Source organism: Bufo bufo, chromosome 1, assembly GCF_905171765.1.
Source record: "Bufo bufo chromosome 1, aBufBuf1.1, whole genome shotgun sequence".
NCBI lineage: Eukaryota > Metazoa > Chordata > Amphibia > Anura > Bufonidae > Bufo > Bufo bufo.
Window position 1 is genome coordinate 667,806,140 of NC_053389.1, and position 27,928 is coordinate 667,834,067.

The window sequence follows — 27,928 nt, forward strand, 5'->3', positions numbered from 1 at the left end:
ATGTACTAACTATACAAGTCCGGGACACAAAGTCCTCTCAATCGGAGGGGGGGGTGTAGGACTTTTTCGGCAACTCTAGGAAGGGAGCTGCTCCATATAAAATGAAGCATGCCTTCCTACAATTGCACAATTAGGTGTTTTGAGATCTTAAGGGGGATACACTGGAATTTATACAGTATTTTCGGTAAGATTAGCATTTTTACTGTGTTTATTTTTGCAATCCAGGATAGCTGCACCAGTGCATATTTAGCATAGTCCCTTTGCAATTCAATTCCTACATTTCTGAAATTAGATGTAACCAACGCTTTAACAGAGTGTGTCAGCTCTATTCCTAGATAAGACAGTGACTTCTCAGCCCAATTATATATGAAATTGTTTCCGAACGCTATCTCTTAGCTTGTCGGGGACATTAATAGGTAACACATTTGTTTTAGTGACATTGAGCTTATAATAAAAGAGTGAGGAATATTGAGTTATGATCTTAGATGCTGCCTCTAAAGATCTGAAAGGGTCAGTTAATGTCAGAATGACATCATCTGCGTAGAGCCAAATAACACGGGAGCGCTCGCCTACTAGGATACCCGAGATATCCGAGCAAGTGTGGAGTAATTCCGCCAGTGGTTCCATAGCCAGGGTGAAAGAAAGGGGGGGCAATGGGCACCCTTGCCTTGTGCCGTTTGTGATCGGGAAAGCCTCGGATAGAAACCCTGAGGCCAGGACCCTGGCAGAAGGTTTGGAGTAGAGGCCGGAGACAGCTGTTAATATGTGCCCTTTGAACCAAAATTTCTGTAACACTTGATCCAGGAACCCCCAGTGGACCCCATCAAACGCTACAGACAAATACTGTAGGGTTCCTGGACCATTCTGCTATTTGAAAATTGATCATGTGCCTAGTGCTCCCCCTACACTGCCTGCCCGGTACGAACCCTACCTGATCGGCAGCAACCGAGTGGTTAGCAGTTTGGCAAATATTTTTAAGTCGGCATTCAGGAAGGAGATCGGCCTAAAATCTGCCGGTGAAGTGGGGGGGTTTCCCTGATTTGGGTAGGGTGACCACTGTGGCTGAGAGCATATTGCCAGATGTCATAAAACCATTGAACAGTTTCTCCATACATGAAAGCAGGGTAGGGTGGAATGTTTTATAATATTTTGCCATAAATACGTGAGGGCCAGGGGCTTTGTTTGCTGGGGTGGTTTTTATGGTTTTCAATATGTCCGCTTTAGTGATGGGCGTATTCAAAAAGTCTAAAAGCATCGGGGGATAAAGTGGGTAGTGACAATGTAGCCAAAAAAAGAGGCCATAGTGGCCGATGAGGGCGGAGGGGTATTATTGTCTAGCTTTAGGTTGTATACAGAAGAGTAATATGCTGCAAAGGCATTGGCGATTTCTTGGGGTGACAGTCGAGTTAGCAAAATGTAGCCTATCAATCCTAGCTTCCGCCTCCTTACGATTCAACCTACGAGCTAGCAATGCATCTGCTCTATCTCCCATGTGGTCAAAATTGGATTTAAGACTCCTCTTGCCGGTATAGAAGCAGTGATCTCAAGTGCAACCTGCAGTCCTGTAACTCGACTAGGGAAGAGGGAGATTGGTGTGATTTATACCTCTTTTCTGCAGATTGCAGTGGCATCAAAGCATCCCGCACCGCCATGTCTCTGCCTCTTTTCAGACGTGCAGCAGATTGCAGCAAGATACCTCTCATGTATGCCTTGTGCGTAAGCCACAAGGTGTCAGTAGTAATCTCTGATGTGTCATTAAATCTCATGAATTCCTTCAATTTGTCAGTGTATCCCTCAACCCTCTATGCACATTTGAGTAGGTAAGGGTTCAATTTCCATTGTGGGGAGGGGGATTAGGAAGATCATTGTCAACGGTTATGCTCACAGGCGCGTGGTCAGACCACGTGGAACTCCCAATGTCCGACCCGATAACCCTGTGAAGCAGACCTCTTGAGACTAGTATATAATCAATCCAGGATTAGGACAAGTGAGCCGAAGAGATGAACGTGTAGTCACGCTCTCCTCCATGTTGATATCTCCAGATATCATGATAGGGCGATTTGTGAAGAATTGCTTGGAGGTCAACACGGTAACTACTGTGTGTTGAGCTATAATCAAGGTCTGAGTTGACCAGAATGTTAAAGTCCCCTCCTATTATCACTTCTCCTACTGCTTCTTTTCTGCACCTTTTTAAATAGTCTCCTGCAAAAGGTTGTCAGACATTGGGAGCATACACAGACCATCGTGTACAGTTTTCCGTCAATCTTACAGACTAGTATGACATATCTCCCGACAGAGTCGGGAATACACTTTGTCAGTGAAAACGCAACAGAAGCCTCAACACAAATGAAAACCCCGGCTTTCCTCTTCTTAACAGCAGGGAATGAACTCATTGCAGCAACGTGATGAGACCCGATGTGGTGTACCATACAACTGTTCTTGTTATCCTCAGGAACAGGCTTGAAGACTAGGAAAAACAAATGCTCAAAGGAAAATAGAAATAAAAATCAAATCAGCAATATAGCCAACATGGCAACATGCCCAATCAAGGTGTTCCGACCCCAGTGGTCAAAGTAGTAGTGGGGCAGGAAAAAAAAAATATATATATCCTCGCCTTAGACCGACACTTCATGCCTGGTCCTCGCTCCCCCCAAAGAGCCCAAGCAACTCACAGTTCGGGCAGTGTCCCAGTCTGGGGTTATCTTGTCGAGTTGCGCCATCTTCCGCTAGCTGTGCTTCCTTGGTAATGAGGCCCCATTGCAATAACTTGCAGATGCCCCTTGTGGCGACTTGAGCACATGAGAGGCGTCATTAAATGAAACCACCAGCTTCACCGGGAACCCCCATCGGTACTTTACATGATGATCCCTCAAGATTTTGGTGAGAGGGGCAAACTCCTTCCGCTTGGCCAGCGTTGCAGCAGAGAGATCTGAGTAAATAGAAATACCTTTGAAAAGATCGGTTGGCATGGGGTCTTGCCTTAGGGCTCGGAGGAATGAATCCTTGATCGTGTAGAAATGAATCCTTGCTATTACGTCACGAGGAAGGGACGCATCCAGACCTTGCGGTTTCGGCAGCCTGTGGATACGATCAATAATCAAGTCCCTGTCAGTGGTCGTCGGCAATGCTGCTTTGAGGAGATCCTTAAGCAGGGGTTCTAGGTCAGCCGTCTCCACAGTTTCCGGGACCCCGCGTATTCTGATATTATTACGGCGGTGCAGATCCTCCAAATCATGCAATTTAGCTGTGAGTTTGGCAATGTCTTCCTCCATGTCCTCATGGGCGTCTATGAGAGAATTATGAGAAGTGGCGAATTTCGCCATCTTGGTTTCTAAATGCGCTGTGTGGTCACCAATACTTTGAATATCCCTTTTGAGGTCCCTCAGCAATTCCATCATATCTTCTTTCATAGAGAAATGCAGTGTTTCTAACACTGCATGCATAATATCCTCAGTGAGGTGAGCGGCAGGTTGCCCTTCATCCTCCGACCTTATGGTGCCAATGGAGGCATTCGGCGAGGCCGCTGGTGTGGCAGTATAGGATGTAGGAGAGCGCTCTGGCAGCGTGGCTCTGCCTAGGCCCGAATCGGTGGAGCCTGACTTGCAGAAAAACTTGGTTAATTTCGCTGGGGCTGGGCGCCTTTTAACTTTCCCCATGTCAGTTTGGAGATGCACCGAGCTTAGTCTGGGTCGCGAGGAGAGCCACTGTGAGCCGCTTTGCAGTGTATGGGTCTAGAGCAAGTAGATCAAGTGCCCGGCGCTATCAGCAAGCAGGCCACTGGCCCCAAAGCACCTAGTTATATTGACATTGGAGATCAAAACAGTGCTCGAGTATTGTAACTAGCTCTGTTGTCTAGCTCCAGTCTTATGTCCTTGTGAACTGTCTGTTCCTACTCCGTTGCTCGATTAACTTCTACTTTGAATGCATCTTTCAAGCTGTTCTTCTAAAGGCATTTTGCAGACTTCTTTGCTGTGCTCTGCTCATTCCTTCAGGCCATTGGGTTTCATTAGTATTGTAATAATCCCCTTCTCTGCCCTAGACCACCAGGGATACATACAATAACATTCACTGCACAAATCTAGTTGTTGTTTAAAAGCTATTTGTGTAGATGATATGTGACCTCGTATGTCTGGCAACTTTGTATCTTATTAGTGTGCTGGGCATTTATATGTATTTGTTGCTGTTCTATATTGCAGCACCCAGGACAGGTCCCAAACTGAACTGCTCACCAGCTAGAAAAGGCTTAGACTGAACAATGCTGGCAATGGAGTTGAAAGTTCTGCGCAGGCCATGGTCAGCCTGCATGAAGAGAACCTGCATGGGGAGGGGAAGGGGCCCCAAACTGAACTTTGGCACCAGGGCCCATAAGACTTTAGCATCACTTTTACCTTCCTGGTTACGCTGTCATCTTTTCATACAATGGATGGGAAGGGCATGAAATGCTAGACCCTCCTGTCCCAGCAAGTAAGGACGTGATGGTGAAAAATATTGTATGCAATTTTGAAATACATTTCTATGCTGATTTTGACAAAAACGTTGCTGAGTTAAATCAGATGGAAATCAACAACAGATGTCTGAGGCTGAGGGCACAGTGCAAAAAAATAAAATCTGCAAATCCGCATGTCCAAATGCATGATGAATGTTCTGTTGAAGTTTTTAAGTAAACACATGAATAATGGGGCATAAAAAATAACCAGGGGCCCCTACAGCAAAACCTGGAACGGGCCCCAATCTAGCATGATCAGTTTCAGCAGCAAGTTCAGAAAAATGTATGATTGGTTTCTCTAATGCACAGGGAGAATAATGTATTAATAGTGGACTAATGCGCACACTGATGTAATACCGGAATTATGTATACAGTAATGTCATAGCATAGAAGGAATGATGTAATCATAGTGGGATAATGTGCACACTGATGTAATACAGGGATAATGCATACAGTGATGTTACAGCACAGGGAAAATGATGTAATATTGGGATAATGCACACAGTGATCTAATAACAGTGAGATAATGTATATACAGTGATGTAATAGTGGGATCATGTATACAGTGATGTAATAATAGTGGGATAATGTATACAGTGATGTAATAATAGTGGGATCATGTATACAGTGATCTAATAACAGTGAGATAATGTACAGTACAGACCAAAAGTTTGGACACACCTTCTCATTCAAAGAGTTTTCTTTATTTTCATGACTATGAAGGCATCAAAACTATGAATTAACACATGTGGAATTATATACATAAACAAACAAGTGTGAAACAACTGAAAATATGTCATATTCTAGGTTCTTCAAAGTAGCCACCTTTTGCTTTGATTACTGCTTTGCACACTCTTGGCATTCTCTTGATGAGCTTCAAGAGGTAGTCCCCTGAAATGGTCTTCCAACAGTCTTGAAGGAGTTCCCAGAGATGCTTAGCACTTGTTGGCCCTTTTGCCTTCACTCTGCGGTCCAGCTCACCCCAAACCATCTCGATTGGGTTCAGGTCCGGTGACTGTGGAGGCCAGGTCATCTGGCGCAGCACCCCATCACTCTCCTTCATGGTCAAATAGCCCTTACTTTCAAAGTTTTCCCAATTTTTCGGCTGACTGACTGACCTTCATTTCTTAAAGTAATGATGGTCACTCGTTTTTCTTTACTTAGCTGCTTTTTTCTTGCCATAATACAAATTCTAACAGTCTATTCAGTAGGACTATCAGCTGTGTATCCACCTGACTTCTCCTCAATGCCACTGATGGTCCCAACCCCATTTATAAGGCAAGAAATCCCACTTATTAAACCTGACAGGGAACACCTGTGAAGTGAAAACCATTTCAGGGGACTACCTCTTGAAGCTCATCAAGAGAATGCCAAGAGTGTGCAAAGCAGTAATCAAAGCAAAAGGTGGCTACTTTGAAGAACCTAGAATATGACATATTTTCAGTTGTTTCACACTTGTTTGTTATGTATATAATTCCACATTTCCTTAATTCATAGTTTTGATGCCTTCAGTGTGAATCACCAATTTTCATAGTCATGAAAATAAAGAAAACTCTTTGAATGAGAAGGTGTGTCCAAACTTTTGGTCTGTACTGTATATACAGTGATTTATTAGTGGGATCATGTACACAGTGATGTAATAATAGTTGGATCATGTACACAGTGATGTCATAATAGTGGGATCATGTACACAGTGATGTAATAATAGTGGGATCATGTACACAGTGATGTAATAATAGTGGGATCATGTACACAGTGATGTAATAATAGTGGGATCATGTACACAGTGATGTAATAATAGTGGGATCATGTACACAGTGATGTAATAATAGTGGGATCATGTACACAGTGATGTAATAATAGTGGGATCATGTACACAATGATGTAATAATAGTGGGATCGTGTACACAGTGATGTAATAATAGTGGGATCGTGTACACAGTGATGTAATAATAGTGGGATCGTGTACACAGTGATGTAATAAGTGATGTAATAATAGTGGGATCATGTACACAGTGATGTAATAATAGTGGGATCATGTACACAGTGATGTAATAATAGAGATAATGTACACAGTGATGTAATAATAGAGATAATGTACACTGATGTAACAATAGTGAGATCATGTACACAGTGATGTAATAATAGTGGGATCATGCACACAGTGATGTAATAATAGTGGGATCATGCACACAGTGATGTAATAATAGTGGGATCGTGTACACAGTGATGTAATAATAGTGGGATCGTGTACACAGTGATGTAATAATAGTGAGATCATGTACACAGTGATGTAACAATAGTGGGATCGTGTACACAGTGATGTAATAATAGAGATAGATAATGTACACAGTGATGTAATAATAGTGAGATCATGTACACAGTGATGTAATAATAGAGATAGATAATGTACACAGTGATGTAATAATAGAGATAGATAATGTACACAGTGATGTAATAATAGACATAGATAATGTACACAGTGATGTAATAATAGTGGGATCATGTACACAGTGATGTAATAATAGTGAGATCATGCACACAGTGATGTAATAATAGTGAGATCATGTACACAGTGATGTAACAATAGTGGGATCGTGTACACAGTGATGTAATAATAGTGAGATCATGTACACAGTGATGTAACAATAGTGGGATCGTGTACACAGTGATGTAATAATAGAGATAATGTACACAGTGATGTAATAATAGTGGGATCATGTACACAGTGATGTAATAATAGTGAGATCATGTACACAGTGATGTCATAATAGTGGGATCATGTACACAGTGATGTAACAATAGTGGGATCATGTACACAGTGATGTAATAATATAGATAATGTACACAGTGATGTAATAATAGAGATAATGTACACAGTGATGTAATAATATAGATAATGTACACAGTGATGTAATAATATAGATAATGTACACAGTGATGTAATAATAGAGAGATAATGTACACAGTGATGTAATAGTGTCCATGATAATGCCAGTGCAGTAGTAAAAACCATGGAATAATCTTGCCATTCCACTTGTGTATCAACTTACTATGCCAGGCCATGTCTTGCTGCTGGGCATGTCCCTCACGACTATGGGTGAGCCTGGATTGTGCCCTACACCTGGAAGCCCTGGTGCTGCCATCAATGCATGATACAGTAGGACGAGATCTCTGTTCACTCGAGTGGTGCCAGCTACCACATGAAACACGTGAGGTTAAATGAGGGGTCTGCGTTGGTAACTTTAAATTAAGTGGCAGGTTCCGGATGGGGTAACCCTCCTCAGGGTGGGAGATCTGCATAGACTTTATAGGGACATAGTTTTGCACTAGGGTGTAAACGGAAAGTAGAAACTTCCTCCTTCCATTCTGACGTCTCCGTTTATATACACACATCTCCAGCCCTTCGGTATAAGTGAGTGCTATGGCGAGATTATTCCATCTGCTACTAATGTGACCAGTACAATCTTAAGGACCTACTTGGGAATGATTGCTAGAAGTTTCCATTTTTTCTTGCGATCGTTCTCGGGCCAGTTTTGCAGCTTCTTTAACTTCCTGAAATTTGTCTGCAAACTGCAAAATAAAAAATATAGATTGACAGTTAAAAAGCAAACGTGAACATTTTCCATTATGGGGAAAAAAAAATAATTCAAGACGCCTTGTCTTTTCTGGTTAAAACTGGATATGTACGCTATACACAGGTTTCTTGTTTTACAACCTTTGATACCGTACGGTCTCTTCCCCCTGAAATACCGATGCATGGAACTTTATTATATCGTTACCCACCTAACCACAAAGATGCCCATCTGATCAGTGTCAAATTCAAACATTTCCTATGCAGGTCTTTTCCTCTTCACTTCTATGTCAGCGGTTTTCCTACAAGAAGTGGTGGAATGACTGCTCCATTCAGAGTGGGCACTCCGGACCCCTAAATCTCATGATTGTGGGGGATCCCAGGGATCGGAATCCCCCAAAACCCAATATTTATAAATGCTTTTTCAAGGGACAATCCCCACCAATTCATCGTTCAGCTTTTGTATTGTAAATCTATGGAACAGTTAGGAGGCTTTGTATAGATAAGCTCTGCATAGCAAATAATTCATATACCGTATATAACATCTCACTGCTTACCATAAAAAATATACTGCTGAAATCATGATGATCTGTGCCAGACCAAAATCAACCCTTAGGCCTCTTTCACACGGGCGTCACGTTTTGGCTCAGGATACGTCCCGGGTGCATTGCGGCAAACCCGCGCGAGTAGGTACGCAATTTCAGTCAGTTTTGAATGCGATTGCATTTCGTTGTTCAGTTTTTATCGCGCGGGTGTAATGCGTTTTGCACGCGCGTGATAAAAAACTGAATGTGGTACCCAGACCCGAACTTCTTCACTGAAGATCAGGTTTGGGTTCAAGGTTGTGTAGATGTAATTATTTTCCCTTATAACATGGTTAGAAGGGAAAATAATAGCATTCTTAATACAGAATGCATAGTACAATAGCGCTGGAGGGGTTAAAAATAATAATAATTAAATTCACCTTAAGGCTCCATTCACACGTCCGCAATTTCGTTCTGTATTTTGCGGAACGGAATTGCGGACCCATTCATTCCTATGGGGCAGCACGACGTGCTGCCCGGACACGGAATTGCGGATCCGCACTTCCAGGGCCGCAATTCCGTTCCCGAAAAAAATAGAACATGTCCTATTTTTGTCCACAATTGCGGACAAGAATAGGCATAATCTATAGTGCTGGCAATGTGCGGTCCACAAAATGCAGAACGCACATTGCCGCTGTCCGTGTTTTGCGGCTCCGCAAAACACATTGCGGACGTGTGAATGGAGCCTAATCCACTTGTTCGCGCAGCCCGGCTTCTCTTTTGTCTTCTTTCTTCAGGACCTGGGTAAAGGACCTGTGGTGACGTCACTGCGCTCATCACATGATCCATCACATGATCCGTCACCACCATGATGGACCATGTGATGAGCGCAGTGACGTCACCACAGGTCCTTTTCCTCCTGCACAGCAAAGATGAAGACAGAAGAGAAGCCGGGCTGCGCGAACAAGTGGATTAAGGAGAGTTAAATAATTGTAAAAAAAATTTTTAACCCCTCCAGCCCTATTTTACTATGCATTCTGTATTAAGAATGCTATTATTTTCCCTTATAACCATGTCATAAGGGAAAATAATAATGATCGGGTTCCCCATCCCGATCGTCTCCTAGCAACTATGCGTGAAAATCGCACCGCATCCGCACTTGCTTTTCACACAACCCCATTCACTTCTATAGGGCCTGCGTTGCGCGAAAAATGCACAATATAGAGCTTGCTGCGATTTTCACACAATGCACAAGTGATGCGTGAAAATCACCGCTCATGTGCACAGTTCCATAGAAATGAATGGGTCCGGATTCAGTGCGGGTGCAATGCGTTCACCTCACACATTGCACCCGCGCGGAAATCTCGCCCATGTGAAAGGGGCCTTATAGTAGAAAATACTGAAAAAAAAAATTTACCTAGGAAATTTTTTACACAGCGTGCGGATGAGATTTCTCAAAATATCATCTATTTTGCTGGCACTCTACATCGCTGGAGATTTGCCACACAAAACTCCCATGTGTATCTGCCACACGTGGGCTTTGCCGACATTTCTGTTAGTAGGAACTTGTATTCTCACTGAAATTACTATTCTAAAGCATTTTTTTTTAAACTCTGATCTGTGCTATCCCTCAGTTATTCCTCTGGGAAATCTATGAATAAATGGATAACTGGGCATTATCGATCTGTCCTTACAACTACTCAGTGTATATTTCCTTTAAACACGAAAGGGGTGATTTGATGGGGTTCTATGACCAACATTGACACTTTCCACGATATTTCGTCACACAAGCCACTTATAGACTCACTGCTCACTGCTTCTAAGAGGTCATGCAAATTTAATGAAGCACGTCCCTAAATAAATTCGGTGCATCTTATTTCAACAGATTTTTGACTAAGACTAGTGTATGAATGGCAGTCTTCATAAATCTGCTCCGGTAGGTCATCTCCAGATACAAAATTCCTATGGTCCATAAAGGGGTCGTGCAGCCAGTACATATCGATGACCTATCCGCAAGATGGAATATCAATATTTGAATGGTGGAGGTCCGACTATCAACCCCCCTGCCGATCTGCTCGTCGTCTCGCTTGTAGTTACAAGTGCTCTTCCCATTCAAGTGACTGGAACAAGCACTTGTAATTACACTGCACCGCTGATTAACACATTAGAAATAAAAGAAATGTATCATTATCCAGTTCTAGTTAGTAAAATGATTAGTCATTGCTTTTAAATGCTTCAGACAAAACCAAGAGACGGTGCATTTTTTCCAGTCGGAGATGTAACTTGAAGCAGCTGGGCCCTAGTACAACTGCTACCTCTGGCCATCTATTGCTATGTCCCAGTTTCCATTTATATTGTATAGTAGGACTCCTATATGCAGAGGCCGGAGAAACTGCAGTGTTCTGGAAACTTCCTCCTAAAATTGTCAAAAACATGTTTGGTTCCGACAACTCATCCATTTTTTCATCCTCTTTCTGAATCTGCCCTTGATTACTCAAAATATTTTCCCTACCCCACCATTCACCCAGTGACCAGCGGTGTAGTGCTGGGAGGCGCAATTAACCACTTCATTACCGGAGTGCTTACCTCCATTAATCTGTATTTTTGTTTTTTAGAAATGAAAAAAATAAAAAAATAATAATATGCGTGCATTTGTATATTTTACGAACAAAAAACCCTGCTGCACTAAATATAGTTAAAACAAATACATCTGTATTTTACACTTACACAGTCTGGTATACTATTGCTGAAACTAATATATATTTTTTCTTTTAATTTTTTTAATGAACGATTAAGAGAGGATTTATATATTTTTTCATTTGAAATTTCTTTTTATTTTAATATTTTAATGAAAAAAGTGAATTAACCCCTTTCTGCCACAGTCAGGGCAGGAAGGGGTTAATTCACAGACTGCAGGCTCGCCATTTTACGACCAGCAGGAGATCCTTTCACACCAAGAAAAGCGCTCCCCTTGGCTTTTTCACTTTACACTGGGATGTAGCACTGTGCTACAACGATGCCACACAGGGAGACCACTTTGTCTGGTCTCTGGGATACTTACTATGATTGCATCTGTCTAATAACACTGCGGTCACAGCGATCTGCTGTGCTAAGGGGCGCCGGCAGATTGCAATGTAATAACCCAACACTTTTTTATGTCGGGTTACAGATAAGAACTTACCACCAGTACTAAAGCGGCATTCTTCTTGTGTTGGGGGAATAAAAGGGGACCATGAAAAGGCATGCACATAAGCAGGCATCATACTGAGTGAAATGCCCATTAGTGGTCACTATATGTGCAGTGTGACGGGACAGAGCTTAGCGCTGCTATAGGGCAGAGTTTAGCTCAGACATATTTTGCTTGGGGCCCCAGAAATTCCAAATCCACCCATGCACATGACCAGGCAAGATTTCATTAACTATAAGCAAATGGTGAAAGTTCATACTGACACCAAATACAGATCTTAAAAAAATTGTGAAACCGGTCCAACTTTTCTTTATACAAAGAACAGGAACATCTCCTTAACTCCTTAAGGACACAGCCTTATTTCACCTTAAGGACCAGGCCATTTTTTGCAAATCTGACCAGTGTCACTTTAAGTGGTGATAACTTTAAAACGCTTTGACTTATCCAGGCCATTCTGAGATTGTTTTTTCGTCACATATTGTACTTCATGACACTGGTAAAATGGAGTAAATAAAAATCATTTTTATTTATAAAAAAATACCTAATTTGCCAAAAATTTGAAAAAAATTGCAAATTTCCAAGTTTCAATTTCTCTACTTCTATAATACATAGTAATATGATTAATAACCACTATAATGGTATTTACAGAAACACCCCATATGTGGTCGTAAACTGCTGTACGGGCACACGGCAGGGCGCAGAAGGAAAGGAATGCCATACGGTTTTTGGAAGGCAGATTTTGCTGGACTGTTTTTTTTGACACCATGTCCCATTTAAAGCCCCCCTGATACACCCCTAGAGTAGAAACTCCATAAAAAGTGACCCCATCTAAGAAACTACACCCCTCAAGGTATTCAAAACTGATTTTACAAACGTCGTTAACCCTTTAGGTGTTCCACAAGAATTAATGGAAAATAGAGATACAATTTCAAAATTTCACTTTTTTGGCAGATTTTCCATTTTATTTTGATTTATTTACAGTTACAAAGCAAGGGTTAACAGCCAAACCAAACAATATTTATGGCCCTGATTCTGTAGTTTACAGAAACACCCCATATGTGGTCGTAAACTGCTGTACGGGCACACGGCAGGGCGCAGAAGGAAAGAAATGCCATACGGTTTTTGGAAGGCAGATTTTGCTGGACTGTTTTTTTGACACCATGTCCCATTTGAAGCCCCCCTGATGCCCCCCCACTCTAGGGGTTAGAGTAGAAACTCCAAAAATGTGACCCCATTTTAGAAACTACGGGATAGGGTGGAAGTTTTGTTAGTACTAGTTTAGGGTACATATGATTTTTGGTTGCTCTATATTACACTTTTTGTGAGGCAAGGTAACAAGAAATAGCTGTTTTGACACCGTTTTTTTGTTTTGTTATTTACAACATTCATCTGACAGGTTAGATCATGTGGTATTTTTATAGAGCAGGTTGTCACGGACGCGGCGATACCCAATATGTATAAAAAAAAATATTTATGTAAGTTTTACACAATGATTTAATCTTTGAAACAAAGAAAATCATGTTTTAGTGTCTCCATATTCTGAGAGTCATAGTTTTTTCAGTTTTTGGGCGATTATCTTAGGTAGGGTCTCATTTTTTGTGGGATGAGATGACGGTTTGACTGGCACTATTTTGGGGTGCATATGACTTTTTGATCACTTGCTTTTACACTTTTTGTGATGTAAGGTGACAAAAAATGGTTTATTTAGCACAGTTTTTATTTTTTATTTTTTACGGTGTTCATCTGAGGGGTTAGGTTATGTGATATTTTTATAGAGCCGGTCGATACGGACGCGGTGATACCTAATATGTATACTTTTTTTTTATTTATGTAAGTTTTACACAATAACAGCTTTTTTAAAACAAAAAAAAAGATGTTTTAGTGTCTCCATATTCTGAGCCATAGTTTTTTTTTATTTGTTGGGCGATTGTCTCAGATAGGGGCTCATTTTTTGCAGGATGAGGTGACGGTTAGATTGGTACTATTGTGGTGGGTGTACGCCTTTTTGATTGCTTGCTGTTGTACTTTTTGTGATGTAAGGTGACAAAAAATTGTTTATTTGCACAGTTTTCATTTTTTATGGTGTTCATCTGAGGGGTTAGGTCATGTGATATGTTTATGTTTCAATGGTATTTATTAGGTTTTCACAACAATAAAGTGTACAGAATAATGTACTTAATACAAAGGACTTGGAGTCCAATTATTTGGACATTCCAAACAAATAAAATAAAAAACAAAAAGACATACATAAAATAAGACTTAAATAAAAAAGAAAGCATCAGGAAATCAGGGGTAATAGACATATAGCTACAGGGTACATAGGTCTGGTGTCAGGAGGCGATCAGGAATAAGAGGGTTTATAACTGCATAACCACCCCTCAGTGCACAATACATCCATGATGATTATCAGAGCCCACGATAGAGGGAGAGATCAATAGAGTGCGAAGAGGACGACCAGGGCTCCCAGACTCTTTCAAACAAAGCAAATTTATCTGAGCGGATAGCCGACAGCCTTTCAGATTGGTAAATCTTGTTGACTCTATCAATCACTGCTTGATAGGTCATGTGATATGTTTATAGAGCCGGTCGATACGCACGCGGCGATACCTAATATTCCCCCCCCCCTATTTTTTATTATTTTTTTTTAACTTTATTTGGGGAAAATTACGTTTTTGTTTATTTTTACTTAAACTTTAAATTTTTTGGGGGGAAAACTTAAATTTTTTTCACTTTTTTTTTCGTCCCACTTTGGGACTTCAACTTTTGGGGGTCTGATCCTTTACAATGCATTCCAATACTTCTGTATTGGAATGCATTGGCTGTATGAGTAATACTGTGTGTATACTGTATACTGTGATACAGGGGGCTGGATCTCACAGGCACGTCACAGGAAGGCAGCGGCGATGCCTCAGGAAGGCATTGCGCTGCCTTCCATGCCATCGGGTCCCCCCTACAGCCCCATGGGGACCCGATGGCACCGCAGCCCGCCGCCACCGCAAAAAAAACGCAAACCGCAGGTCTGAATTGACGGGACCCCCCCCCCCGCGCATTTAGCCGAGGTGCCTGCTAAATGATTTGAGCAGGCATCGTCTTCCGATCACCGCCCACCGCGCTGCGGTGATCGGAAATTCACAGGGCGTACAGGTACCTGTACGCCCTGTGTCCTGAAGAGGTTAAGGGCTCATGCACACGACTGTTAGATGTTTTCCGCAAAACACGGATACCGGTCATGTGCATTCCGCATTGTCCGTAATGCTGCCAATAATAGGACATGTTCTATATTTTTGGGGAACAGCCATGCGGACATACAGACACGGAATGCACACTGAGTCATTTCCCATTGTGAATGGTTCCACATAAAGCCGAAAAAAAACAAAAAAACGGAAGAGACACGGAAACAAAATACGTTTGTGTGCATGAGCAGTAACATTTGAAAGATTCAGATATTTGCAGTCTGCCCTTGATCTGACTGATTAACATTGGACTTGTCTGATGACCACAAAATTGCCCAAAAAAAAAAAAAAGTACAAATCCTGTAATTAATCAAATGAGACTCTTTTCTTGGAGCACTTTCAGGAAATTAATGGGGAAATAGCACAGGTGCAGCTGAGAAACAGAAATGTTTCGTGGGTGTGCTGGCTACTAGTTGTCAAACAGAAGCAGCCAAATCTGACACTTATCAAATCGACTCCAATCAGTGCTGTACAAAAGGACGAGCAGCAGGAGGCAGGAAACATTTAATAAACCTGGCATTTCAACCACAGGCAACTTAATGGCCTTTAAAGTTTCCTTGTCTCAAATGTATTATGAAGACTTCTCCATCCTATTTTCAATTAAGAGGAAAATGGATTTGCAGCATCTCCGGTTTACTTAAAGGGAAACTATTGTTAGACACAGTAACCTACAGTTCAAAGCATGGGGGCATTTATCATTGTAGGTGTACTTGAGGTTAGTTTTTGGATTGGAGTTGCTATGCGCACCTGCGGTCCAATCACAGCAGAGGGCGTCACAGCCAGGGAGAAAAAACAGCTCACCTTCTCCCTGGCTGTGACGCCTTCGGCTCCGATTGGACCGCGCTACAGCCAGGGAGAAGGCGACGCCCATTGAGAAAAAGGGCAGTCTCCTCCTCCCTGTACCGATGATCATTTACATACCAGGCGGGAAAAGTAAAAGGGGGGCACAGCGGGCGAACGGAGTGCCGGACAGATAAGCTAGTAAGTGATCTTGCATCCCTGCACTATGCCCTACACAACCCCCTACGTATTTGATAATGTCTGGACCCATGAAAGGTCCTCTTTAAAAAGTCGCAAAGCTTAGCACAAGAGATTCCAAAAAGTTGCAAGGCTCCTATTCGCGACTTTTTGAAGCCAGAGTTTTAGTGTGAAGTGGTTTATAAATTACCCCCGTGTGTTTTACAGTACTTTATAACAACTTTATTTTTGGTAATTTTTCTTAAACTACCCATGCTGCTTAAAACAAATCCGAGATCCTACAATTTTCACAATAGACTGACTCTTCCGGGTTTGTAGAGGCGAATTCTCAGCAGTCATCTCATTATCATAACAGCCAGGTTTATATATATTAGAAGAATATATATATATATATATATATATATATATATATATATAAAAAAAAAGGTTAAAAAGGGGTTTCCAGGAGTACAAAATTAATGATCCATCCTCAGGATTGGTCATCAATATCTGATTGTGGGGGGTCTGACACCGTCGATCAGCTGGTTGAAAGGGCTGCGGCGCTTCTACATTCTATAGAGCCGATGCTTGGTATTGTAACCAGGCTCATTTACTTTAGGCCTCTTGCACACGACCGTATGGCTTTTTCAGTATTTTGCGGTCCACAAAAAAAAGATCCGCAAAAAATACGGATGACGTCCGTGTGCATTCCGTTTTTTGGCGGAACAGAACAGCTGGCCCCTGATAGAACAGTACTATCCTTGTCCGTTATGCGGACAATAATAGGACATGTTTTATCTTTGAACGGAACGGAAAAAAAACGGAAGGCATACGGAATACCTTCCTTTTTGTTGCGGATCTATTGAAATAAATGGTTCTGTATACGGTCCGTATAAGGAACTCAAAAAATGGAACGTAAGAGGCCTAAATAGGACCGAGCTGAGTCTAGGCCATATGATCAATGCATGAGATATCACTGGCCTAGGGAGAGGCTGCAGAACTCAGAGCAACACAGTCTCTTCAAAAAACGGATTGGTGGGGGTGCCAGAAGCTGGAACCCCACAAAGCTGATATTGATGACCTATGACTTCAGGCTACTCCTAAGAGTATTATCCTGGCAGACCCCTGGTTTTCATCCTTAGACCTCTGTACAGGGATCTGAATTTTGCTGCAGGAAAACCACCAGCCTGCTAACTCCTGGAGTAGTCTCTGTATTATTGACAGCTGACCCACGGGGGTCAAAGGGGATCTGGCACTGACGGATCGGGCAAAACCGTAGTCAGGGAGAGGCAGAGTATGAGCTATATAGTTCAAAGCCAGAGCAGGCAGCACAAGGTCAATATGAAGTACATGCACAGATCAGATTAGGCAGCTTAGGGTCAGTATTCAGAAAACGGGCAGATAAATGAAATACAACACATCTAGCAGGATAAGGCCTCATGCACACGGACGTTTTTTTTTGCAGTCCGCAAAAACGGTTTCCGCTGTTCCGTGATCTGTGTCCGTTTTTTCTTCCGTGGGTCTTCCTTGATTTTTGGAAGATCAACGGACATGAAAAATGAAAAAAAAAATCTAAGTCAAGTTTGCCATTAAAATGATAGGAAAAAACGGACACGGATCACGGACGCGGATGACAATCTTGTGTGCATCCGTGATTTTTCACGGACCCATTGACTTGAATGGGTCCGCGAACCGTTAACTGTGAAAAAAATAGAACAGGTCATATTTTTTTCACGGCCAGGAAACACGGATCACGGATGCGGCTACCAAACGGTGCATTTTCCGATTTTTCCACGGACCCATTGAAAGTCAATGGATCCACGAAAAAAAAAACGGAAAACGGAACCACGGACGTGGATGCACACAACGGTCGTGTGCATGAGGCCTAACTAGCAGACTAGGAATACACTGCTCAGCTGCCCTAAGTACCCAAAGGTTTCCAGCCATTGGCTGGAGAATACTAGTGTGTGTGCGTTGGCCTTCTGAGAGCCAACAGGAGCATACCCACCCTACGGACAGCCAGTGAGACAGTGGGAGGCGGGCCCGCCGCAGGCTAGTGCTGCACCACTGTACTGTTGGGAAGTCAGTGTGGTCAGATCATTATCCAAGTAATCAGAGATGAGCACTGAAATGTATTACCTTACATACAATAGTAAAGATGTGGTGATCAATTACTGGCAGTGATTTGTAGAAAACGCTTAACATGCAGACTGGTTCTACCAAGAACAAAAAAAACTGCCTACACGAAGTCAAGCTGACAGATCTGCTAAAAAGGCCACCTTATTATACGACTGAACTGAAGCCTGAAGCACTACAAAAGCCACGCAGACGCCTAGCGTGATGTCAGCCCCGGCTCCAGCATAGACGCACTCAAGACAAACAATTAAAGTTATTTTTAGGGATTCCGAGCACTAGGTTTGGTTGTCTTAAACCATCATTAGTTTTCAGTGATGCACTGGTTGCTATGGTAGTAAAGCAGACAATTTAACCCTTTCCCTGCCCAACACTTGCTGCAATTGCAAACAACTTGTAATCACTTAGCCTGACACTATGACGGAATTCACAGTTTGAGGCACTATCCGTTTTAAGCTAATTGCTTGCAATTGATAAAGTGTGTTGAACAGTAGAGGATTATGATTCCACTTCACAGTCCACAAGTTGGTATGGTTTATCAGGAAGAGAATACAACTTTAGAAGAATGGATGTGAAGTGTGATCCAGGGGGTTCTTAGCTGCACTGTAAACAGCCCCCTAAAGGAGTATTCATCGTCTTCAGGAATAATGCTTCCAAGAAGCTCCATACCGAGGAACAATGCGTGAAATGTGGGTCAGACACTTCCTAATCCCTTCTAATGTGTAGACAGTTAACACTTAGACTAGTCTAAAGAGGAGACAAATTTATCACAGTGTGTGATGCCGGATAAGAACTTTATGCCACCTACTGGTCAGCTTACTTTGTGCGAAAATGTGTCCCACACCTTTCTGCTAGGGCTACTTTCACACTCGCGTTTGGTGCGGATCCGTCTTATATCTGCACAGACGGATCCGCACCAATAATGCAAACGCTTGTATCCGTTCATAACGTTCGCATTATTCATTCAAAACGGATCCGTCTTGACTTACATTGAAAGTCAATGGGGGATGGATCCGTTTTCAATTGCACCATATTGTGTCAGTGAAAAACTGATCCGTCCCCATTGACTTACATTGTAAGTCAGGACGGATCAGTTTGGTTCCGCAACGTCAGACGGACACAAAAACGCTGCAAGCTGCGTTTTAGTGACCGCCTAAAAAACGCAACAGAGACCAAACGTAGCCAGATTGATGCATTCTGAACGGATCCTAATCCATTCAGAATGCATTGGGGCTGAACTGATCCGTTTTGGGCCGCTTGTGAGAGCCCTGAAACGGATCTCACAAGCAGACCCAGAAACGCCAGTGTGAAAGTAGCCTTAAGTCGCCACAACCCCTTCTCGAAAAAAGAAGCAAAAAGTGCCTAAAACATAAATCTGGAGCAAAGTATGTATGCCAGTAATATGTGCAAATTAAAGTAAAGTAAGAATTCTGGATGAAAAAATTTATAAAGGTAGCACTCCTGCGTCAGGTCTCCCGGATGGGTGCTCTCAGCCAACAGATTCACCCAATCTATAAAAATAGTGAGTGCCCAGCCTTTTCTTGATATAAAGTAAGAATTCTGGCACAGTCAGAACTACCACCGTAGCAGTGGCCACTGGGCCTGCAGTGTAGAGGGCATTGGTAGTTCCATAGCTAGAATTCAGAGATGATGTCACTGCATAATGCCTGTTGGGGAGGGCGGGATGTACCCCATTCATCGGGGGGATGGGGCTAGATGTGCATTACATTTTTTTTTATTATTTACACCAAAGAGGCTTCACTAATGTAAGGGGCAGCACTACTGTGAGGAGAACTAAGGGGGTATAACTATTGTGTGGGGGGCATTAAGAGGAAGCACTACTGTAAAGGGGAACAATGAGAGGAGAAGCCTGGAGTAGGGGTAGTCAACTTGCATTTTCCAGCTCCCACACCCTGGAGCAACTAGAGCCTTGTGAAGAAGCCAAGACAGAACCACAAAGACTAGCCAACCTTTTGCAGTGTAAGCTGCAATTGTGTGTGACGTGAGGAGACATACCGAGACAGTGCAGATTGAGCAGTACCACACCACATGGGAAGATGGACATGATGATAACTGCAGAAACAGCCGTCCTCATTGCTGTCACTCTGAGAAAAACCAGAGCCAGAGTGTAGTCATCCAGGAGTTGGTGCAAAGCAGGCCAGACAGAGTGACTTGTTGCTTCTTATAAGGACTGTTAGGTTTGCGTGCGGCCGCAAGTTTGTTGGCCCTTGTACAACTTTAACCACTAAGCCTGTTGACTGTTAATAGACTGTTGTAACCACCAAGCTTGTTGTCCCACATAAGACCAGAAAAACCTAATTAAAGGGGTTGTTCAGCCTTTTTAAAGTGATGGCTATCTCCAGAAGTCTGCACCAGAGCTTTATGGCACCGTCTACTTCAGTGTTTCTCCCACTGACTTCAGTGGAAGCAGAGCTGTAATAATGGGCCCTTTTCACTACAATGTTGAATGGAGGTGGTGCAGGATCCCTGCAGATTAGCTAGTGATAACCCATTTAAAAGGTGTTGTCCATTTTTTTTTTACTATTGATGACCTATCCTCAGGATAGGCCATCAATAGCTAATCTGCTAATCATCAATATCAGATTGTGGGGGTACAACACCCGGCACGCCCACCGATCAGCTGTTTGAAGATAGAGCTGCCTTCCCTGCTCTCTTTACCCACTCACCACAGCAATTGAAGCAGTGAGCAGTGTAATTACAGCTATGGCGTCCCCTTTCTCTTCTGTGAGACGGATCCCGTCTGTTCAGGTGAATACTACAGAGTCCTCCAATAGAAGTGAATGGGGAGGCCATACTTGTTATTACACTACTCCACTACAATTGCTGTGGCGAGCAGATGAACAGAGAAGAAAAGGCAGCCCTTGTACTTCTCTTCCAACAGCTGATCGGCGGGGGGTGGCAGGAGTCAGACCCCCGCCTATCTGATACTGATTACCTATCCTGAGGATCAGTCAGCAATAGTAAAATGCGGACAACCCCTTTAAGTTATACCTGTATCCTACTGTTTCTTCCACCATCCTAGAGTAGGGAACAAATCATGGCCAAAAAGTTCCTGTCAGTAAGAGTCTGACAAACCCTTAAGACATATTCACACATGGTGGATTTTTAGTCGCAGGTTTTCAGCCTTGTGGTCCCCCAGCCTTGCCCGGCTGAGACCATATTCACAGAGCCTCCAGGCCTCTGTCCACGGGTAATACACTCCCCCCTTACTGACACCCTGGGAGGTGCTTTATGCCAGCCTGAGTACCTCCAGCTGGTCTCACCTGTGGTGGAATAGGGGTGTGGACCGCACTATCCACCCCTTCCTTGCCTCTAACCTGTGTGAGATCTGTCACTGTCTCACAGTATATACAGTTGTGTTCAAAATAATAGCAGTCAGACATCACTAACCTGATCAATCACTGTTTTTGGTAGAAATTATACACTGCTCAAAAAAATAAAGGGAACACAAAAATAACACATCCTAGATCTGAGTTGATTAAATATTCTTCTGAAATACTTTGTTCTTTACATAGTTGAATGTGCCGACAACAAAATCACACAAAAATAAAAAAATGGAAATCAAATTTTTCAACCCATGGAGGTCGGGATTTGGAGTCACACTCAAAATTAAAGTGGAAAAACACACTACAGGCTGATCCAACTTTGATGTAATGTCCTTAAAACAAGTCAAAATGAGGCTTAGTAGTGTGTGTGGTCTCCACGTGCCTGTATAACCTCCCTACAACGCCTGTGCATGCTCCTGATGAGGTGGCGGACGGTCTCCTGAGGGATCTCCTCCCAGACCTGGACTAAAGCATCTGCCAACTCCTGGACAGTCTGAGGTGCAACGTGACGTTGGTGGATAGAGTGAGACATGATGTCCCAGATATGCTCAATTGGATTTAGGTCTGGGGAACGGGCGGGCCAGTCCATAGCATCAATGCCTTCGTCTTGCAGGAACTGCTGACACACTCCAGCCACATGAGGTCTAGCATTGTCTAAAATTAGGAGGAACCCAGGGCCAACCGCACCAGCATATGGTCTCACAAGGGGTCTGAGGATCTCATCTCGGTACCTAATGGCAGTCAGGCTACCTCTGGCGAGCACATGGAGGGCTGTGCGGCCCTCCAAAGAAATGCCACCCCACACCATTACTGACCCAATGCCAAACCGGTCATGCTGGAGGATGTTGCAGGCAGCAGAACGTTCTCCACGGCGTCTCCAGACTCTGTCACGTCTGTCACATGTGCTCAGTGTGAACCTGCTTTCATCTGTGAAGAGCACAGGGCGCCAGTGGCGAATTTGCCAATCTTGGTGTTCTCTGGCAAATGCCAAACGTCCTGCACGGTGTTGGGCTGTAAGCACAACCCCCATCTGTGGACGTCGGGCCCTCATATCACCCTCATGGAGTCTGTTTCTGACCGTTTGAGCAGACACATGCACATTTGTGGCCTGCTGGAGGTAATTTTGCAGGGCTCTGGCAGTGCTCCTCCTGTTCCTCCTTGCACAAAGGCGGAGGTAGCGGTCCTGCTGCTGGGTTGTTGCCCTCCTACGGCCTCCTCCACGTCTCCTGATGTACTGGCCTGTCTCCTGGTAGCGCCTCCATGCTCTGGACACTACGCTGACAGACACAGCAAACCTTCTTGCCACAGCTCGCATTGATGTGCCATCCTGGATAAGCTGCACTACCTGAGCCACTTGTGTGGGTTGTAGACTCCGTCTCATGCTACCACTAGAGTGAAAGCACCGGCAGCATTCAAAAGTGACCAAAACATCAGCCAGGAAGCATAGGAACTGAGAAGTGGTCTGTGGTCACCACCTGCAGAACCACTCCTTTATTGGGGGTGTCTTGCTAATTGCCTTTAATTTCCACCTGTTGTCTATCCCATTTGCACAACAGCATGTGAAATTGATTGTCACTCAGTGTTGCTTCCTAAGTGGACAGTTTGATTTCACAGAAGTGTGATTGACTTGGAGTTACATTGTGTTGTTTAAGTGTTCCCTTTATTTTTTTGAGCAGTGTATTTCTACATGGCAAATTTACTAGCAGGTGTAGTAGAGTAATAGAAATCCAACAGACCCAACAGTCATGACGTGCATGCTGCTGATTCTGTGTAATTGAATCACTAATTGAAAGGGGCATGTTCAAAATAATAGTGTGGAGTTCAATTAGTCAGGTCATTCATTCTTTGAAAAACAGGTGGCAATTATTGCCCTTATTTAAGGAAGGAAGGCAGCAAATGTTGGTTACAGTGCATTTCTCTCTGAAATTCTGAGGAAAATGGGTCGTTCTAGACATTGTTCAGAAGAACAGCATACCTTGATTAAAAAGTTGATTGGAGAGGGGAAAACATATAAAGAAGGGCAGAAAATGATAGGCTGCTCAGCTAAAATGATCGCAAATGCTTTAAAATGGCAACCAAAACCTGAAAGACGTGGAAGAAAGCAAAAAACTACCATTCGAATGGATAGAAGAATAGCCAAAGTGGCAAGGACTCAGCCAACAATCAGCTCCAGGAAGATCAAAGAAGGTCTAAAGTTACCTGTGAGTACTGTTACAATTAGCAGACACCTATGTGAAGCCAAGCTATCTGCAAGAAGCCCCAGCAAAGTCCAACTGTTGAAAAAAAGACATGTGCTGAAGAGGTTACAATTTGCCAAAGAGCACATTAACTGGCCTAAAGAGAAATGGCGCAACATTTTGTGGACTGATGAAAGTAAGATTGTTCTTTTTGTGTCTAGTGGCCGGAGTCAGTTTGTCAGACGACCCCCAAACACTGAATTCAAGCCACAGTACACTGTGAAGACAGTGAAGCATGGTGGTGCAAGCATCATGATATGGGGATGTTTCTCATACTACGGTGTTGGGCCTATTTATCGCATACCAGGGATCATGGATCAGTTTGAATACATCAGAATACTTGAAGAGGTCATGCTGCCTTATGCTGAAGAGGAAATGCCCTTGAAATGGGTGTTCCAACAAGACAACGACCCCAAACACACCAGTAAACGTGCAACATCTTGGTTCCAGACCAATAAGATTGACATTATGGAGTGGCCAGCCAAATCCCCGGATCTTAATCCAATAGAAAACTTGTGGGGTGACATAAAAAATGCAGTTTCTGAGGCAAAACCGAGAAATAAGAAGAATTTAGTGTAGGAACCCGTCTAACAGAGATCGCCTTGAAGTGCGGCAGACGGGCTCAAATAATTTTGTACAAAACGATTTGCCAAGTATCTCTCACTTATAGTGTAGCACTTGTAATTATTATGCAATTTTGTACTCTGTATTGAGTTGTCGCATTGCATGTTTTTGTCTTTTAATGTTGTTCCCTGCCATAGCAATGTGCTCCTGCGGTTTGGTATGTGCTGACTGACCCCCTTTTTTGTCTTTCTTTGCAGTTTGTACTGGAGGTGTGGCTGCCTCCTCAGTCATGCACTTCTGACCACCCTGTCTGCCATATAGGCTGATTTTAATTAGTGTTAGTACATAGTCAGGCCTGCTCCCCTTCACTCACTGAAGCCATGGCACCAGGAGTGAGATAGTTTGTGGACTCACTGCAGTCCTTGGAGGCCATTTGACGCCGGTGGTGTTGTGGAGTGGGCCTGCTGTGGAACCTACACTCCCTGAAGTGTATGGTAGCCGTCATGGCACATAACAGGTAGAATTTAGTGTAGGAACCCGTCTAACAGAGATCGCCTTGACGTGCGGCAGACGGGCTCAAATAATTTTGTACAAAACGATTTGCCAAGTATCTCTCACTTATAGTGTAGCACTTGTAATTATTATGCAATTTTGTACTCTATATTGCAGTGAGTTGTCGCATTGCATCTTTTTGTCTTTTAATGTTGTTCCCTGCCATAGCAATGTGCTCCTGCGGTTTGGTATGTGCTGACTGACCCCCTTTTTTGTCTTTCCAAGAAATAGAGAAGAACTGTGGAATGTAGTCCAATCATCCTGGGCTGGAATACCTGTTCACAGGTGCCAGAAGTTGGTTGACTCCATGCAACACAAATGTACAGAAGTTCTCAGAAACAGTGGTTATACAACTAAATATTAGTTAAGTGATTCAAAGGAAAGCTAAATCTTCAAACATTTTTCAGTTTATATAGTGAATGATTGAGTTTGTAAAGAAGAATACAAACACTGCTATTTTTTTTGAACAGTCTAATATTCACTTTAATTAGAGGAACAACACACATTTGATAGATTTTTCTTCATGTTTTGATTTGGAATAGAATGTGTAGTGTTCCCAATGCATTTGTGTGTATGGAAATAAAGGCTATTAGAAGGATTTTGAGCTTTATTCACTTTTTAAACACACTGCTATTATTTTAGATTATTGGGTATATATATATATATACATATATATATATATATATACACACACACACACACACACACTCACCTAAAGAATTATTAGGAACACCTGTTCTATTTCTCATTAATGCAATTATCTAGTCAACCAATCACATGGCAGATGCTTCAATGCATTTAGGGGTGTGGTCCTGGTCAAGACAATCTCCTGAACTCCAAACTGAATGTCAGAATGGGAAAGAAAGGCGATTTAAAGAGGACCTTTCACCAGAATAAAGCATCTAAACTAACTATACAGACGTGTAGATCGGCGCCCAGGGATCCCCCTGCACTTACTGTTATCCCCGGGCGCCGCTCCGTTCTCCCGTTATAGCCTCCGGTACCTTTATAGTTAGGCTCCACCCAGGGGAACCTGCCGCGGTCTCCTTCTCCTATGCTGTAGCTCTGGCCAATCGCAGCGCTCAGCTCATAGCCTGGCTATGAGCTGAGCGCTGCGATTGGCCAGCGCTACAGCATAGGAGAAAGAGACGCCGACACCGCTTCCCCTGGGTGGAGCCTAACTATGAAGATACCGGAGGCTATAACGGGAGAACGGAGCGGCGCCCGGGGATAACAGTAAGTGCAGGGGGATCCCTGGGCGCCGATCTACACGTCTGTATAGTTAGTTTAGATGCTTTATTCTGGTGAAAGGTCTCTAATAAAGTGGCCATTCTGTGTGTGTGCATAAATAACCTTTTGTTCTCTCTACTAATCAGCAGGAAGGCTACTTTCAAACCAGCGGTTTTGTTGGATCCTTCATGGATCAGCAAAAACACTTCTGTCATGATAATACAACCATCTGTATCCGTTATGAACGGATCCGGTTGTATTATCTTTAACATAGCCAAGATGGATCCGTCATGAACTCCATTGAAAGTCAATGGGGGATAAATCCGTTTTCTATTGTGTTCAGAGAAAACGGATCCGTCCCTATTGACTTACATTGTGTGTCAGGACCGTCGCCAGATCAGTCTTGTTCCGCACCACATCGCGGACAGAAAAACGCTGCTTCCAGCGTTATTCTGTTCGCGATGGGGAGGAAACCAAACGGAACAGAATGCATTCTGGTGCATTCCATCTCGTTCAGTTCAGTTTTGTCCTCATTGACAATGAATGGGGACAAAACGGAAGCGTTTCCCCCCCCCGCTATTGAGATCCTGTGATGGATCTCAATACCGGAATGGGAAAGAGCAAGTGTAAAAGTAGCTTAAGCCGGGTAATAACAAGTCATTGAATTTGTAAATGCAGTAAATCTCCACAGCAGCTTTGTATATCATACCTATATTTATCTTCAGCTTTGTTCCCCCCACCCCCAATTAAGAGATAAATATGTTGCTAGAATTAAGAAAAAGATGAATGGGGAACAGGAAATCAAGAAAAAAAAGACACAATCTAATAGAAAGAGTCTAGTGTGAACCAGACAGTGTTTTCTAATGAATGTAGGAGGACATGTATGTGAGATGTTCTGTCAAGTAGGAGGTTGCTATGGGAATTACTTGCAGTGTTATTTCCAAGCTACTTCGTCACAGACCAACTAGATATAAGGTTTTTATTTATTTTTTAACAAGTTATCAAAGTTATGGAAGGTACATAATTAGGATAATTGTTTATTTCAGAACCATCTTAATGAAAACACGTGTACTTTTTACATTTGATGCAGGCACAAACATGCTTAGCATATTGAACATCACTTGTTTTTTACTTAGTTATAACTGAAGAAGCCAACTAATCTGTCCATCTAGCCATCCACAGCTGCGATAAAAAGTGAACCTCTTGGGATTATCTGGATCTCTATTGATGAAATGTGATCCAATTGTTATGCAATCACAATAACCTGTAGATCCCGCCCGCCTCCACCAAATGTTTCCTGTTGCTGCAAATAACAATAAAAATAATTTTGGACCATTCCTCCCTACCAATGTGTTTCAGTTCACAATCTGATGAGATTAATGCTCAATGCCTTAATGTCTTAATGCTGATCGATCAGCATCCACCACACCCCATGCACCCAGAATCACTACAGATATCGGCTGGTGACGGCTCATGCAGCTTTATATCTACTACCCTAATGTGTTAAGAAGAACAAAACAAGCATTTCTACTTTTTGTCTCACCCCCATCTCCTCATAGATTGTAAGCTCTTGTGAGCAGTGCCCTCATTTCTCTTTTTAATTGTTTGCTGCTATGTTATTTATGACTCTTTGTACTTAAACCTCCTGATTGTAAAGCGCTGCGGAATATGTAGGCGCTATATAAATAAGGACCCACTCACACAACCGTAATAGCTCTGTGCCAGTGCTGTGGACTGCAAATAGCGGTCCACAATGCAGGGACACCTGCCGTGTCAATGCCATATGCGTTGCGGACCCATTGACTTAATTGGATCCATGATCCGCAAGATTTGGCTAAAGATAGGACATGTCCTATCTTCGGCCGTATCTTGCGTATCGTGGACCCATTCAAGTCAATCTGCAC

At 42.9% G+C, this 27,928-nt stretch overlaps 1 protein-coding gene across 1 annotated transcript in view; it reads right to left on the reverse strand.

The window, feature by feature from the left end:
- Positions 1 to 27,928, reverse strand: part of HOMER2 (homer scaffold protein 2) — a 255,201-nt gene that overhangs the window by 77,355 nt on the left and 149,918 nt on the right. The window contains exon 4 of the mRNA XM_040414053.1: positions 7,967 to 8,059. Within this exon, the coding sequence (XP_040269987.1) occupies positions 7,967 to 8,059 (93 nt within the window). The remainder of the gene's footprint in view (positions 1 to 7,966; positions 8,060 to 27,928) is intronic.